Source organism: Pezoporus wallicus, unplaced genomic scaffold (assembly GCF_028554395.1).
Source record: "Pezoporus wallicus isolate ANWC-B61680 ecotype Strahan unplaced genomic scaffold, APGP_CSIRO_Pwel_v1 contig_8333, whole genome shotgun sequence".
Classification (NCBI taxonomy): domain Eukaryota; kingdom Metazoa; phylum Chordata; class Aves; order Psittaciformes; family Psittacidae; genus Pezoporus; species Pezoporus wallicus.
This window is the reverse complement of record NW_026637037.1, coordinates 2,482,661-2,500,128: the sequence shown is the minus strand read 5'-3', so window position 1 is coordinate 2,500,128 and position 17,468 is coordinate 2,482,661. Positions and strand designations below refer to the sequence as shown.

General features: G+C 44.3%; 1 protein-coding gene across 3 annotated transcripts in view; it reads left to right on the top strand.

The window, feature by feature from the left end:
* The window catches only part of PLPPR5 (phospholipid phosphatase related 5), an 82,641-nt gene extending 65,464 nt beyond the window's left edge, over window positions 1–17,177 (top strand). For all 3 annotated transcript variants that reach the window (XM_057402783.1, XM_057402778.1, XM_057402780.1), the window contains one exon: window positions 17,015–17,177. In XM_057402783.1, the coding sequence (XP_057258766.1) occupies window positions 17,015–17,092 (78 nt within the window). In that variant the 3' untranslated portion in view covers window positions 17,093–17,177. The remainder of the gene's footprint in view (window positions 1–17,014) is intronic.
* Window positions 17,178–17,468: the final 291 nt, after the last annotated feature.

Sequence of the window (17,468 nt, the reverse complement as noted above, 5' to 3'; positions counted from 1 at the left end):
AGACTGATTTGACACCAACAGACCAGACTTTCCTGCTGTACGCCAGCACTTTTCACTTAGATAAGTGGAAAGCCAAATGGAGGGGGACCTGTCGTGGGTTCAGCTTTTCACATCCTCCTCTTTCTAGGCCTTTTGGTTTTCAGGGACGTCCACAAAGGAAGGGAAAGCTTCACAGTCTTTCTGCCCACTTGAACCACTGCTGCATGCTTAGGGTTGTGTAAGGTTTACTCTTGCTATTAACTTTCCACTGAAGCACAGTGTTGCCTTTTTGCCATCTCCTGTGTGAGGGTGGCTGAAAATAGGATTTTCAGGCTTGACCTGATGTTTTGGGAAGAGGACACTGTCAGCACCCCAGAAATACCCCTGTGGGGGTGTGAATTGGAGGCCTTAGTGTGCCTGTGTGATAAACCCCATTGTTTCCTCAGCACTTGCTGAGTTGCCAAGCCAGGGTACAACTCTTAGGTTTACTCTTGATACTAAACTGCCCAGATTTGCTTCATCATGAAGCCCCAGTCAACTTTAACAGAGAGGATTAGGTACTTGGTTCCCTACTCAATACTGGAGCTTGTTCTTTCTCTGTAGAGATTCCTAGGAAGTGCACCATGTCCTGTAAGGAACCTGACATGAGGCATAAGGGGAGAGCGGCTGTGTTCAACAGCAGACCTTTACATGTCTTCAGCTCTTGGTCTGTTCTCACTAGCTGTGCAAAGCATTTGGAAGTAAGTTATTGTAAATTGAATTAAGACAATTTAATTCCAAATCCAAGTATACACCCAAGAGGTTTTATATGGTTCTAACTAATCCACAGCAAATCTCTAGCTAATTCACATAAACCGTCCTGAATTGTCCCTTGTGTGGACAAGTCGTAAGCCTTTTCCCAGAAGAGCTCTGCTGTTGTAGTACCTTCCCCTAGTGACCACAGCCAGAACAGCATGTAGAGACAGCTCCCTGGAGTGAGAACATCAGCAGAATCATCAGCTCGACATTATCTCCATACCAGTGGGCCGGGTGCAGAGGACTCCTCCTGTGCTCTCAAAGTGATTAGCAATGGGCACGATGCTAATCTCCAACTGGAACATTACTGAATCCATCCTCTAAGGTGTGAGCTTCATTAGAAGCCCCAGTAAAGAGTTTAGCCCCCAAACCCCATTTCTTGGCACTAGTGCTCTCATCTGACAATGTTCAGATCTAAATAAATACAAATAAGAAACCAAGCCTTTTCTTCCTCACAAGTCTATCCCTAAATACCAGTGTTCTACCTAAATCCATACTCTGCAGCTACAGGGAGCTTGTAGCCTTGCTGCCAATCTTTAATGTGGTTCTGAATTCTTACAACTCCACGAGGTTTTGAGGTTTCCCCCACAGATGAGCACTTTTACGTGTCATGAAATAACTAGTATCGAAAATTAAAGGGGGGACTTTAGTGGTGGCCTTGGCAGTCCCAGGGTAAAGGTTGGACTTGATGATCTTAAAGGTCTTTTCCAGCCTAGCTGATTCTGTGATTCTGTGATTCTATGAATGTGAGATCCTTGAGTTGTGAACTCCTGAGATTGCTCTGAAGCCAGCAAATAACCCTAAAAAGAGAGAGTGAAGATGTCTTCCACTGTAAAAGAGAAACTAGAGATGCACATGGAGAAGAGGCTGAATTTCAGAAGCAGGAAAAATGCCTTCTTACGCTTGGCAGCAAATGTGCCAGTTTGAGGTGGATTTGCTCTGTTGGTCTAATGTGAAATAGCAATACTTTAGTGAATGGCATTTCTGCATCTTTGGAATACTGCAGAAGAAGAGAACTGCTGTCTCTGCTAAGAAATCATCTGCTGTTCCATCCTCTTTACCTACTGTTGCTTAAGGAAGCAGCTACTGTGCCTTCCTTAGCAACCTCTATTTATACAGTAGCAACTGACAGCTTAAAGATATGCTATTCAAATAGTCTAAAAATAGGTCTGATGTGACGAGGATGAAGTGCTTATTTAGGAAAACAAAAGAAAAGCCCCTTTGGCTTTCGCTGAAGATGGGGGACTTGAAGCTAATCCTAATAGGAAACACCAGGAGCAAAACAAGACCTTTGCCTTCTGGCAAGACTTGCATTATTGTCAAGGCAAGGTGCTAGATCCTTTTGGAGATTAATACCTCTTTTCTTTCTTCTGAAACATTACAAGGATGCAGCTTGGAGCATCTGGTCCTCCAGAGAGAAACAGAGAATGCCCTTGGTTTTGTATTCTATTGATTCTGTGGATTCACACTCAAAGACAGTGGACACCAATGCAGAAGAGGGGGAACAGAAAGAATAAACAAACTCTATCTTGTCAATGGAGGTTGGGAGCTTTCCCACACGGAGTCTATTTGGGAATGACACCAAGTGATGAGGGACTTGATGTCAGCTGAGTGCGTGACAGAATTACATCATCCTGGGTGTCCAGTGGGAATGTTGCCTGCTTATAATGTATATGTTTTAGTCAATTGCCATTTTGCTTACGGGAGCAGATAACTGTGAGATATTTGCTCTTTGGTTCTTTGTCAGATTAAGGCAAGTCGATACTCACATGGCACTGGACCCGATGCTGCTGGTTTTAATTTGCTGCCTGTTGACCTGCCACCCCTGCACATTTAAGGTAAAAGGCTGTATTCTGCATTTTTTTATTAATAAGCCATTTTTTCTTCAGGAATCTGGTGATCCGCATGGAGAGGTTAAGGAAATCTCCCCCACAGATGGGATTTCTTCTGGAAATTGGGATTGTAAACTCACTTCTACCTCGATACCGCTATAAACCTGAAACCAGAAGCTTCTAAACCTGAAAGTTTTAAAGCAACTAGAAGCTGAGGGGAAGAGCCACCTCTACAGGCTCAATGGAAGAGCCAGCTTCTGCATGTCTTGAGCACTGTGGTGGGAGATACCATATGGGTTTGGTCTCCTACAAGGCTCTTTATGACCTGCTTGGTCTCATGTGTGCAATGTGGTTTTCAAATGTACTGCTCACTTCACTATGGTTGTGGTTTCAGCTGGGAAAAAGATTGGTGAGAAGCATAGATGTTAACACAACAGAGAGCAGTACGAAAGCTTCCCTCTTCATCCTCACTGGCATTTAGTATACCTAGATAGCCTTTTTTACATGAGTCTGTGTTCTGTCCTCTCTTTTCCACTCTACTTCTGGCATTTGGCTTTCCCATTAGATGTTACATATTGCTGTGTCACACTGTGTAATAACCAACAGATGCAGTTGGACTTAGGCCTTTGCCAACATAAAATGGATTTTTCAGGTGCACAAAGTAGAAAAAATGTGGGGAGGTACCAGTTATTTTAATGGGAGAAGAACAACAGCAGAATATGAGATTGTTCCAGAAAAAACAGTGTGCAATAGAGCAGCAAATCGGGATTGCTCAAAAAAGTACTAGGTACTGCTCTTTTCCCTCCTTGTGGGAGTCAGGGGACTTGTTCCAGATTCAAACAGGAGACATAGTGGAGGGTGGGAAGGGTGGGTTTGTATCTTGCTGTCGTTTACAAATCAGACTGTATGTTTGCTAATTCTCTCAAATAGAATCATAGAATCAACTAGATTGGAAAAGACCTTTAAGATCATCAAGTCATACATGTGGTACTTTGGAGCAGGACTCTAGACAGGAGAAAATGGCCCTTTCCAAAGCACGCTTCTTGTGTGGAGCTACTCAAAGAAAATCACCAATAAAGATGTATGGGAGACAACAGGAAAATCCCAATCATGATCACTTCCCTTCAGCCACCTTGCGTCCTGCTTTGAGCGGTCCCCTCTCTAAAACTCACACCCAACCCTGATCAGGCTGTGAATTAGACCTCAAATGTAGGTCACACGATGCGCATCAGTACCTCTCCTGTGCATCTCGCCTCTGCTCTCACCCCTGTTCCAGCCTGCATCACACACCATTAGCAAGGCTTCAAACACAGCTTTTGCATTAGCTGTGAGGAGAGCTGCAGCTTCCCCTGTCACTGCTGTTGCATAGCTAGAGCTGAGATACACAGCCGTGCTCCCTCCTCTTAGGGTAAAAGGGTACCAGACGTCTTCATCAGGAAACAGGGGAAGTTCAGGTTAGATCTAAGGCAGAAGCTCTTCCCTGTGAGGGTGCTGAGGCGCTGGCACAGGGTGCCCAGAGAAGCTGTGGCTGCCCCATCCCTGGCAGTGTTCAAGGCCAGGCTGGACACAGGGGCTTGGAGCAACCTGCTCTAGTGTGAGGTGTCCCTGCCCGGGGCAGGGAGTTGGGACTGGATGATCTTAAGGTCCTTTCCAACCCAAACCATTCTTTGACAGCATGCTGGGGGGGAAAGGGCTGTGGTCTTAGTTGCTGATGAGTATTTGCACGTTTGTATTGTTACATTGGTGGTGTTCTTCCTGACACAGTTGTGAGAGGAGGCTGCAGGCTCGCGTAAAGCAGCAGTTAGCTCTGGAACAGGGAAGGGCTCTTTCACCTGCCAGATGGAGACTGGAATTACCATGGGAATTTATCAGCTGTGTCTCCTGGAAGCTTTAAGACATCCTGGCCTAGCCCTTTTCCAGGACATTATGTTACTGGAATAGGCTTTCAGTTTGTCATTTCTTCTTCCTTTAGTCTAAGACAAAAGTGATTTCCATTCATCCTCTGTAACAGATGCCGTCTTTTTTTTTACATGCCAATTTCTTGATTACTTTTTTGACTTATTCAGTCTTCCATATTGGTCTTTTATTGCTCCTCTTACCAGATGGCTTAAAGGGCTTTGCAGCATACATTAATCTGGCTTTAACAATGTTCAGTGTTCCATTTCCCTTCAGTGCTGTACCTCTCTGCTGAGTTTTACACTTAGGCAGTGTGTGTGTCCTCTTCTTCATCGTTTGATGTTGGTTTGCAGCTTAGCATTTGGCTTAGGGTATGTGATAGACAAAAAGATAGCTTTGCCGTGCACTTTTCAACGCCTAAGCTCCTGTCTCCTTGCTGGAGTGGTGCAACAGTGATGTTCTGCCAGTTTGTGTATTAGTGGATGTGGTTCCAGCAGTACAGGCAAGGAGAAGTTGAGACTTACCAAAAGCAGGGAGAGATCTCCTGGTCCAGGCAGTGGTGTCGTCATGGCTCTGCTGGCACAGCCACTCATGAGACAGGACTTGTCACAGGCAGCTGTGGTTCTTTTGGAGTCCTGCTCTTGTATTCAGTGCTGCTGTTATGAGAACACCTGTATTCTGCTGTTTGCCCACGTCCTTCTGTTTCTGTATCAGCAGGCTCAAAGCAGATTAAGTGATGTCAGGAATGCATGGGCTTCCTGACACTTTCTCACTTGCTGTTGCCTACCCCTTCATGCCAGTAGGCAACACACTGATATGTCAGTGCAAGTAGCACCTCATCTGTTTTCTCACCATCCTTCAGATACGACTGACCATGTTTTTACCAAGGAAGCAACACCATATTGACTCCCTTCCCTCATCTTACTCTCTTCCACTAGTGACTCGCCCACTACTGTTAGTCCCTTTAACTTTGATTTTATTTTAGCACACACCAGTACCCACGGAAGCAGTGCTGTGTATATGTGTATTTGTCTCATACCACATAATCTGTGGTACAACATATCCTGGACTGCATCAAAAGCAGCGTGAGCAGAAGGTTGAGGGAGGTGATCCTGCCCCTCTGCTCTGCTCTCGTGAGACCCCACTTGCAACACTGTGTGCAGTGCTGGTGTCCTCAACATCAGAAGGACATGGAGCTGTTGGAGCAAGTCCAGAGGAGGCCATGAGGATGATCAGGGGCTGGAGCAGCTCCTGTATGGAGAAAGGCTGAGAACATTGGGGCTGTTCAGCCTGGAGAAGAGAAGCTGCGTGGAGACCTCAGAGCAGCTTCCAGTGTCTGAAGGGGGCTCCAAGGATGCTGGAGAGGGACTCTGCATCAGGGTCTGTAGCAATAGGACAAGTGGTGATGGGTTCAAACTGAAACAGGGGAAGTTCAGGTTAGATCTAAGGCAGAAGCTCTTCCCTGTGAGGGTGCTGAGGTGCTGGCACAGGGTGCCCAGAGAAGCTGTGGCTTCCCCATCCCTGGCAGTGTCCCTGTCCATGGCAGGGGGTTGGAACTGGATGAGCTTTAAGGTCCTTTCCAAATCAAACCAGGCTGGGATTTTATGATCTGGTCACATGTATGGTGTGATTGATCTCTATTAGACTGCAGATTGTTTGAACTGTGAATTATCTGTATTTGTGCCTGCCAGGCACCATATCAAATGTAGCTTTCATCCCAAATGGGACCATTAAATGTCACCTGTAATATTCCATAGACACTTTTATATGTCCAGGAAACATTTGGGATCCCGCTGCTGAGCACAGTATCTGGAGACCTACAGCTGTGGACTCCAGGTTCTGAGATGCTCCAGGCAGCCGGTGACCATGAAAGAATAGGCCAGCTATAAGTTTACTGTATTTACAGATGGTATTTATGCAACAGGGATTTGTTTCCTGAGCTGCTGTTCCCTGAATGGAGCTCCTCAGGATCACTATGTGCTGAATATGCGTGTGCAGCCAGGACTTGTGTCAGCTAGTTAACAGCAGCTTAGGAGCTGGAGGTGACGGCTACTGAATCCATTATTCACTGTTTCCCTTATCACACACCCATGCTCTTACAAAGAGAGATTGTAACCAAATCACTCCATTTACAACCTTAGCAATAGGACCTGCCACTGTTGGTAACAGCATGACAGTTTCTAATCCCAGCAGTTAAAGAGGGTTCTAGACAAATGTATAGGCAGTTTAGGTGCAGTGTGACTCTAGGTATCAGAGTCCTGATGTTCATCACTGCTCATTTACTTCTAGAGAGGCTTAGGAGAAGGATTTGTCAGGCAGAGGCTGGGGACTCATGAGGAAAGCAGTTGCACAGCTGTGCAAGTGCTAACTCAGCATTTTGAGTAAGGATGTAGGGTTCCATTTATCAGACAGGGACTCTGCCTTGAAGGACTCTTTAGCTAGGAGAAGGTTCTTTAGGATGGATTCACTCATCAGCTGTTAAAGCAATTGGTCTCTGAGGTATCTAAAAGCAAAATTATGGTGAAATTCCTTTTTTTCCATCCTAGTATAGTCACAGAACATGGTGCAGTTTGACCAGATTTTTCAGGCAAAACAGGCAATTCGATGCTCATGCATTAGTTTTGATAGCAAAGAGCCTGATCCCTTGGCTGGTCTTAACCTAACTCTAATTAAAAACTGCTTATTGCCCTGGGGAATCCACTCCTCAGGAAACTTGCTCTTTCCAGCAGCAAAGCAGCAGCTCTTAGAAGTGAGCATTGCTCCTGTTTCCATTTCTCTGGTCTCCTGGTCCTTATGTCTCAGCTCCTATCAAAGAAGCAGGATGTACCAGACAACAGCAAAAATAAGGTCTGAGCCCATCTTTCTCTTCCTCTCTTCTTTAAAAATGGCATTGTAGAGGTCGCCCCTTGGTGCAGATGTAAGTTTGTAGCTATATCTTTTTTCCTTTTCTCAGTGGAGTTCAGTCTTAGTTGTAGTCCAAGATAGACTCATAGAATCATAGAATAGTTAGGGTTGGAAAGGACCTTAAGATCATCCGGTTCCAATCCCCCTGCCATGGGCAGGGACACCTCACACTAAACCATGTCACCCAAGGCTTCGTCCAACCTGGCCTTGAACACTGCCAGGGATGAAGCATTCACAACCTCCCTGGGCAACCCATTCCAGTGCCTCACCACCCTAACGGGAAAGAATTTCTTCCTTATATCCAGTCTAAACTTCCCCTGTTTAAGTTTTAACCCATTACCCCTTGTCCTGTCACTGCAGTCCCTAATGAAGAGTCCTTCCCCAGCATCCCTATAGGCCCCCTTCAGATACTGGAAGGCTGCTATGAGGTCTCCACGCAGCTTCTCTTCTCCAGGCTAAACAGACCCAACTTCCTCAGCCTGTCTTCATACGGGAGGTGCTCCAGTCCCCTGATCATCCTCGTGGCCTCCTCTGGACTTGTTCCAACAGTTCCATGTCTTTTTTTATGTTGAGGACACCAGAACTGCACACAATACTCCAGGTGAGGTCTCACGAGAGCAGAGTAGAGGGGCAGGATCACCTCCGTTCGACCTGCTGGTCATGCTCCTTTTGATGCAGCCCAGGATACGGTTGACTTTCTGGGCTCAAGCACACACTGAAGCCAGCTCATGTTCATTTTCTCATTGACCAGCACCCCCAAGTCCTTCTCCACCGGGCTGCTCTGAATCTCTTCTCTGCCCAACCTGTAGCTGTGCCTGGGATTGCTCCGACCCAGCTGTAGGACCTTGAGCTTGTCATGGTTAAACTTCATGAGGTTGTCATCAGCCCAGCTCACAAGTGTGTCAAGGTCCCTCTGGATGGCATTCCTTCCCTCCAGCGCATCAACTGAACCACACAGCTTGGTGTCATCGGCAAACTTGCTGAGGGTGCACTCAATCCCACTGTCCATGTCAGCGACAAAGATGTTCAACAAGACCAGTCCCAACAACGATCCCTGAGGGACACCAGCCGGACATGGAGCCATTGACCACAACTCTTTGTGTGCGGCCATCCAGCCAGTTCTTTTTCCACCGAGTGGTCCACCTATCAAATTGATGTCTCTCCAATTTACAGACAAGGATCTCGTGTGGGACAGTGTCAAATGCTTTGCACAAGTCCAGTAGATGACATCAACTGCTCTACCCCGTCCATCAGTTCTGTAGCCCCATCATAGAAGGCCACCCAATTGGTCAGGCAGGATTTCCCCTTAGTGAAGCCATGCTGGCTGTCCCCAAGCACCTTGTTGTTTTTCATGTGCCTCAGAATGCCTTCCAGGAGAATCTGCTCCAAGATTTTGCCAGGCACAGAGGTGAGACTGACTGGTCTGTAATTCCCTGGGTCATCCATTTTCCCCTTCTTGAAAATGGGGGTTATATTTCCCTTTTTCCAGTCCTCGGGAACTTCACCTGACTGCCATGATTTCTCAAATATGATGGCCAGCAGCTTTGCAACTTCATTCACCAGCTCCTTCAGGATCCGCGGATGGATTTCATCAGGTCCCAGGGACTTGTGCATGTTCAGATTTTCAAGATGGTCTTGAACCAGTTCCTCTCCTGAAGTGGGCCCAAGGTCTTCATTCTCACAGTCCCTGCATCTGCCTTCCAAGACTTGGGTGGTGAGGTCAGAGCCTTTGCCAGTGAAGACCGAGGCAAAGAAGTCATTCAGAACCTCAGCCTTCTCCAAGTCCTGTGTAGCCAGTTCTCCCGAGAGCTTCCAGAGGTGGCCTACGTTCTCCCTAGTCTGTTTTTTATTTGCTATGTACCTGTAGAATCCCTTCCTGTTACACTTAACATCCCTAGCCAAGTTTAATTCTAACTGGGCCTTAGCTTTCCTAACCTGGTCCCTAGCTTCCCGGACAACATCCCTGTACTCTTCCCACGCTGCCTGTCCTTGCTTCCGCCTTTTATAAGCCTCTTTTTTCATTTGAATTTTCCTCAGCAGCTCCTTATCCATCCACGGAGGTCTCCTGGCCCTCCTGCTGCACTTCTTTCTAGATCTTGTCCATTGTGATGGGAAGATCTGTAGCCTGTTCTGTTTTCAGGATAACCCCCAGGGATGTTCTGGCTTAATTTGCTGAGTGCCACCAAGAGGCTGATCACAGTTTTCACTCCCTGTTCTTCAATTTGGCTCAGTGTTGCTGTGCATCAGTAAACAGCCAACCCGTGGTAGTCACTGGGCCAAACTGATAGTGACTGAAGAGGCTGGCTGTTCTGAGGCCAGTGATGCAGTGACAGTGGTGTCTTGGGTTCATTTTGGAAGGTGGTTGTTTACTAGGCTTTGTATTTGCATCCTCTGTAGCCTGGTTAGCAGTGCCTTTCAGGGGTCAGTTGAAGTCTGGGGCAGAGATTGGTGGCTCAGATTTCTCACATCTTACCATAGAAAACAGAATTAACTGAAGGATGGTGAAATAAATGCATGAATCATTATTGTAAGGTGGGAAAGCACAAGAGGAGAGATGGGGAGTTGGGAATATGTTGGGAATATGGAAAGTGCGTTTTAAGCAGAGCATTCAGTCTAGAAAGCACCAAATATAAGAATTAGTAGCCTGTGCTTTGGAAGTCATTCTTCATAGAAAAATTGTATTCTAATTTGTACTTTTAATGGATTTGTTCTTTATTATTCTGTAAACTTGAGGGAGTTCTCTGAATACCTATTGGCAGAAACTTAATAACTTCTGAAAGTGCGCAGTTTTACTCGGTAGCTATTTTCATATTGATGGGTCTCTTTCTGACTACTGTAAGCTTGGATTTAGGCCTAAACAGGTGCTAGTACAGCTATCTTAGAGCTATCTTAGTAAAGCTATCTTAGTAGAGTTATCTTGGTAGAGCTATCTTAGTAGAGCTATGTGATCAAAGCTGTCTTAGTAGAGCTATCTTAATAAAGCTATCTTAGTAGACCTATCTTAGTAAAGCTATCTTAGTACAGCCGTCTTAGTAAAGCTATCATAGTAAAGCCATCTTAGTAAAGCTGTCTTACTAGAACTATCTTAATAAAGCTATCTTAGTAGAGCTATCTTAGAAAAGCTATCATAGTAAAGCCATCTTAGTAAAGCTATCTTAGCAGAGCTATCTTAGAGCTACCCTAGTAAAGCTATCCTAGTAAAGCTATCTTAGTAGAGCTATCTTAGAGCTATCTTAGTAGAGCTATCTTAGAGCTATCCTAGTAAAGCTATCTTAGTAGAGCTATCCTAGTAGAGGTATCCTAGTAAAGCTATCTTAGTAAAGCTATCTTGGCAGAGCTATCTTAGTTGAGCTATCTTAGAGCTATCCTAGTAAAGCTATCTTAGTAGAGCTATCCTAGTAGAGCTATCCTAGTAAAGCTATCCTAGTAGAGCTATCTTAGTAAAGCTATCTTAGCAAAGCTATCTTAGCAGAGCTATCTTAGTAGAGCTATCCTAGTAAAGCTATCCTAGTAGAGCTATCTTAGTAAAGCTATCTTAGCAGAGCTATCTTAGTAGAGCTATCCTAGTAAAGCTATCCTAGTAGAGCTATCTTAGTAAAGCTATCTTAGCAGAGCTATCTTAGTAGAGCTATCCTAGTAAAGCTATCTTAGTAAAGCTATGTTAGGAGAGCTATCCTAGTAAAGCTATCTTAGTAGAGCTATCTTAGTAAAGCTATGTTAGTAGAGCTATCCTAGTAAAGCTTTCTTAGTAAAGCTATGTTAGTAGAGCTATCCTAGTAAAGCTGTCTTAGTAGAGCTATCTTTTTAAAGCTCTCTTAGTAGAGCTGTCTTAGTAAAGCTATCTTAGTAAAGCTGTGTTAGTAGATCTATCCTAGTAAAGTTATCTTAGTAAATCTATCTTAGTAGAGCTATCCTAGTAAAGTTATCTTAGTAGAGCTATCTTCGTTGAGCTATCCTGGTAAAGCTATCTTAGTAGAGCTATCTTAGTAAAGCTATCCTAATAGAGCTATCCTAGTAAAGCTTTCTTAGTAAAGCTATGTTAGTAGAGCTATCCTAGTAAAGCTGTCTTAGTAGAGCTATCCTAGTAGGGCTATCTTAGTAAATCTATCTTAGTAAATCTATCTTAGTAGAGCTATCTTAGAGCTATCTTAGTTGAGCTATCTTAGTAGAGCTGTCTTAATAAAGCTATCTTTGTAGAGCTATCTTTGTAGAGCTATCTTAGAGCTATCTTAATTGAGCTGTCTTAGTAAAGCTATCTTAGTAGAGATAGCTTGAATCCACAGCTGACTTGAGCTTTTTCAAACCGTTGGTAGCAATTTTATTTTTCTGTGTCCTTGAGCCAAGGTTTCCAAATGCATTTTATCATTCAAATGTTAGTATTTTTTCAAAGGCATTAACTGACCACATTTACCAGTGTGTGCCTATTTCTGGATGGAGGAGTCTAATATTAGGCTGAACACTTAGATTTGTCCTTAATATGCTGGCAGTGCTGAGTTGATGCTGGAGTGAACCTACAAGAGTCAGCTTGCAAGTCTCAGTTTGTTGGCTCCACACAGAGAAATATGATTGCATAGGATGCTGAGCTGCGGAAACACATTACTGTGGGACAGACACAGCAAAGGGCTTCCAGTCATTCTGAGGAGCTCAGCTTGAGATTTGCCTCAAGCTCTTGATGGGCTCATTGGACACAGCCAGCAGGGACTGAAAGCAATGAGTGCCTCATCACTGATTTAGCAGGGGCAGAGGCAGCCCACATAGTCTATGCAGAACAGATTATCCTGGAAGGAATCCCAGGAATGAAAAGTACAAAAGCAGAGATTAGAACTCATTCCAGCAGGGTGGTGGAAAAGGCAGACCACAGGTGCACCCTGAGCAGGGACATGGCAAGAAGTGCTCACCCTATGAAGTAGCCTTGCTTCTTCCCCCTGGGGCATTTGTGCTGGCTGGGAAGCCATGAAACAGTCTGCAGGTGGCAGTTTCTTTTTGGCCAAGAAAAGATGCTTATATACCATAGCTGAGGGATTTGCCAAAGAGAGAAAGCAAATGTCATATGCTTTAGCTTGCAGTGGGAGTTCTGTGGATTAGCTTTTGGGTGCCTTTGAAAAGCACAGCCTGTGCTATTCATTTGAGGATATCAGGTGGTGGATTCGGGGATTCTGAAGAGCCCTTTCTTGAAGTCATAGTTTCTGGCTTTTTTAAATCTATTTAAACTCCATATTGGAATATTGCATCTGAAACAAAGAAATCTCCACTTTGCCTCTACTGTTTATTCAGAGATTTCCCATGCTTACAGGGCAGCAGGAAAGAGCTATGCAGAGTTCAAGCTGGGAAGCCCAGTTCTGAAGCATATAGCACATGTGATGTAGTAGTATTTCTGTCCCTACTTGTCTTAGAGTAAACCAGAAAAAAAAAAGAAGCACAAAGCTTAATTTGCCAATACCTCTGAGGTTGGTGCAAAGCTTCCAGTTTAGCTTAACATCTTTTGGAAGGAGGAGAGAAGAGAGAAGAAAACGTTTAGGGAGCTGAATTGTTCTTTGGCTTGTAGGCTGAGTGCTGGAGAGTTTGGTTTGGAGCGATAGGACAAGGGGTGATGGGTTCACACTGAAACAGGGGAAATTCAGGTGAGCTCTTAGGCAGAAGCTCTTCCCTGTGAGGGTGCTGAGGCGCTGGCACAGGGTGCCCAGAGAAGCTGTGGCTGCCCCATCCCTGGCAGTGTTCAAGGCCAGGTTGGACACAGGGGCTTGGAGCAACCTGCTCTAGTGTGAGGTGTCCCTACCCATGGCAGGGGTTGGAACTGAATGAGCTTTAAGGTCCTTTCAACCCAAACCATTCTATGATTCTTAAGTATAAAAATCCCAATCATGTGATTGCATCTTCTGTAATGCAGTAAATACAGTGAAATGCCTTCTGAGATCAAGGGTATATATGTATCATTTTTGTCATTTTTTCAGGTAGCAAATTAAACTGTATAAACTTATTAAACTGGTTTAACTACAGGCTTATCCTGGTTATCCTTTCCTGGTTTCTATGCAGCGTACCCACTGTGCTGTATCATAATAGCAGGAATACATGACTATTTTATTTGGTAATGTGTATACTTTTAAGATAATGGAAGACAAATTCTCCAGCAATCACTGACTGAGTCCAAAGTGTACTTGCAGTTCAGTTTTCTTAATAGCATCTGCAGCTGCTATAATGGTGCCTTGTACATTCGGATGCTGAGATCAGTTGGAAATAAAAACAAGGCTTAAACTACTCCTAAGTAGTAAATAAGCAAAGAATTATGTTCTCCGTGCTCTTTACTGCAGGTGCTTTTGCCTTTTACAGGCTATTTCAGAACACCTCAGCGCTTACATAGTAGATTATAGGTAATAATTCCCAATGAAACTGTAGAGTTTTCCTCCACACATCACCTCCCTGCAACAGAGGAACCAAATGGAGCATGTGAAGGTTTTGTTCTTCTTGATTTGGTGTCAACAAATGCTCTTGAGCATCAATTGAGTGTTTTTATTTCTTCTTTCCCCCTTGAGGAGCTGGAAAACAAAATTCACTTTTTCAGGGAGCTGGGAGTACAGAGCACCTTATGTGCAAGAAATGAGATGGGGAAATGATCCTTACTCATGCACCTTGCACACTGCTTACAGCTATTTCCAACCTATTACTGAGTCATTACATCAATGGTTATAGCTGACACTTGTGAGTACCATAAACTGTTCCCAACCACTCCTGTCTGCAGTGTACCCATGGCTTCTGAGAGCTGATTTGTCCTGTGCTGATTTCCTACCCTCAACTCCTGCTGGGTTGGAAGCTGCTGTGTGCCCTGCCTGGTGCTGTCCTGGTGTATGGACACCCTCCAAAGGACACCCTCCAACCGCTCCTCAGGCCTTGGAGCATCCTGGCATGGGCACTTGCTGAGGGAGGAGTTCTCATTTCAGCAGGAATCGTGGCCCCCGTCGCATTCATTAGACATTGCATTGGGAAGCTCTGAAATGATTGCATTGCACAATCCCAGTCCTTTGGGAGGAAGGATGGTTCAGAACAGCTTCTGATGGAATTGCAAGCTGAGGTTCACCCTTTTCATTTTTGAACTCAGAACTGGGCCCTTTAGAGCTGCCACTCCCCTTTGTGAGCATTTCAGGACAAATGGCTTTGCTTTCTGAGGCTTTTCTCACTAGGGACTTGTTTTAATGTTCAGCACCACTGCAAGGGGCTTGGCACTGTGCATATGTCCTAACAACTGCATCTCCTTTAGATGAGACAGCACTGCTGAAATAGTGTTTTCCTCATGAGCAGCAGCATCTTCCACCTTCCTGATGTCTCATGGGTGAGGAGTGAGGTACATCAGACCTTGTATCCTGTGGCTTTGCATAGTGCACTGATTGACACTGAAACTTGGCCTAAGTGAAAGCAACGCAAGGCTGTGGTGAATCAGGTTTCCAGGCACTGGTAAACCCCAGTGTTAAAACCAAGCTTTTAGCATCACCATGCTGTGCTCAGTTTCACAGTCGTAATGTGACTATGGTGTTACCTGATGTGCATCCCTTGCTCAGCAAACGAGGCTATAGAAAAGTCACCCTCATTAAGGTGTTTGGGGTTTACTTCAAGGCAACAGCAGCAAAATGGTTTAATTGAGAAAACTGAATGTATCAGAGAAAAGGAAGAATATTGAGAGAATAAATAGTGTGTGTTGAGTAGGAAGGATTTTGCAAAATAGATGTTTTCTTCCAGCGAAGCCTGAACCCAGTTCTGTGTGGCAACAAGCAAGCAAGCGAGAGAAGTAAAGCTCCAGCTCCTCAGGAGCTGTTACTGTGTGTGACAAAGGTGTTTTTGCCTAGGAGACAAGCTTAAAACTGGTGCCCTTTAAAATTAACTCAAGGCATCTCTTACCAGAGGGTTGTGCTGAAGCGAAGAGCTTAGGAAGAGTCAGGAACTGAATTAGATGAATAGATGATGGAAATGTTCATGATTATTGTATGTAAGATTACAAGCCATTTACAATAGAATTAAACCAATAGGCTAAGGAAGCAATCTTAGTCCTGAAGAGAGGACTTCTCATATAAGGATTTTTTACTTCATCTTTGCTCTTACCCAGTGTCTTGCGGAAAAATCCCATGTGATACCTACCAGAGACTGCATACCGGGCTAAATGGATCTCAGTTGAGTCTACGCTTACAAATGCTCTCTCAGATGGTTTGTATCTGTGAATTGGCTACAAATAACTTAATCAGCATGCTTAGTATTTGCAGTTTGACCTGTTCAGATGAGAAAGGAATAAATCAGTGATGTGGCTAAATACACAAACACTTCAGAAAGGCAGACCTTTGGTTTGGGTTGTTTTGGCAAAGTGGTTTGGTTACTAATAAAATACAAGGTGAAATCTTACTGTAATGGAGCAGTAATGTTGCAAATTTGATTTGTGTAGCTAGCAAACACTGTGTAGATGAGAAACAGCCAAGGAAATAGCATAAATCATAGCATAAATCATAGCATAAATCATAGCTGGGCGTAATGTACGAGTAGATGTTGGTGCTATTCTCATGGTGTTTCAGTACCCTCTGCCTTGACTTTTGTTTAAGTACACGAGACACAGTTGCTGTACATGTAGAAACAAGACATGCAAATCCCCTCTGGATTTCTATTGAAGGTATAATTCAAGTATGCATTTAATAATAGGAAATAATAAATTGTTAATAATAGGAAAGTCATAAGTTAAATATGACAGGTCAGGAAAGAACCTGTAAAGGAGTCAGGTGTGGTCATCACCTACAGTACCTCATTCAGCATTAGTTTAATGTGTTAGTCCTTTGCATATATTGCAAAGGCTATCTTTTCTCTCTGCCCTGTGGGATAAGCAAGTGCAGGAGCATGCTGCAGGCTCGACACAGGCTTCTTTGAGTTACTGTGAAGGTTTTGTTGTTTAGCATTGCTGCATCTGAAGGTTTGTTTTCATTGCAGACAGGATGCCTGAACACACTGTGTGTGAACTTAGCAGAGCTGGTTCTGGAACGTTTTAGGCTTATTGCATGACAGACAGTTTGCCACAAGACCCAAGAGAATGATGTTTTGAGGCAGTCTCCTGAATTCCCATGGGTCATCGTTTTGATGTAGTTAACTACACACACAGTTGTAAGCTGAAGGAATTCTGTTCCTTTTGGCAAAGATTCATCAGCGCATGAAATGGTACAAAACGCGCTAGATTTTCATACATGAGATTTCCTGAGTTCCTGCGTTTCAAAAAGCTTTCCTCACTTGTATTTCCCTTTGTAATTGTCTTTGCTATAGGAAAAGTAGGTTCTTCAAAGGCAGTCATTTAACTTTGCTAACATCAGAGCTGTGAGAGTTTTGTTTCATCCCGATCACATCTGTCTGCTTCTCTTAGGTTTATGACAAAGCCCATTCCCATCACAAACGCCACAGGCTGCAGAATCCTTGATGTTAAGATGATGTTGCTCTGATTAAGGCATAGGCAGCCAGCAAATTAGAAATGCTGATCCTCACCTGCTGAGCTGGAGCTTTGATTAATCATTAGCAGTAAATAGAAAAGTCCTATCAAAATATCTTCCTCACTCATAGATAAACAGTATGTGTCGTGCCTGTCTCTTTTGCAGGGATCCCTCCTGTTCTCTGCGACAGTGACCAACAGCCCAATATGGCACAGTGGCCGCAAGCAGTGGAGTGGTCCATGAAGTACAGTAGTCATGTAAGGATGAAGGACATAACACATCCAGGAAGTGGCTTCCACAGACAGCAGTAGCTGCAGCTTCATCTGTGTAATATTAATTGTCTCACACTATGTACTGCTTCAGAATGGCTGATCAGAGGTAGGAAATCACTGGGGTGTGAGGGCCATAATAGCTAGGCCCAGATGTCTGTTTAAATAGGCTATTGCCCTCTTCTGAGTTGGAGTACTGTGGCATGGAGAGCTGTAACCTGGAATACTGTGGCAATGTGCCAGGAAGGAGGGATGATAGAGTGCGTAAGCTTTGGTGCTATAATAGTCCCTATAAATGAGCTGTTCATCATACAATTATATACACATTGCTTAATTTTTTTCATAGTGGT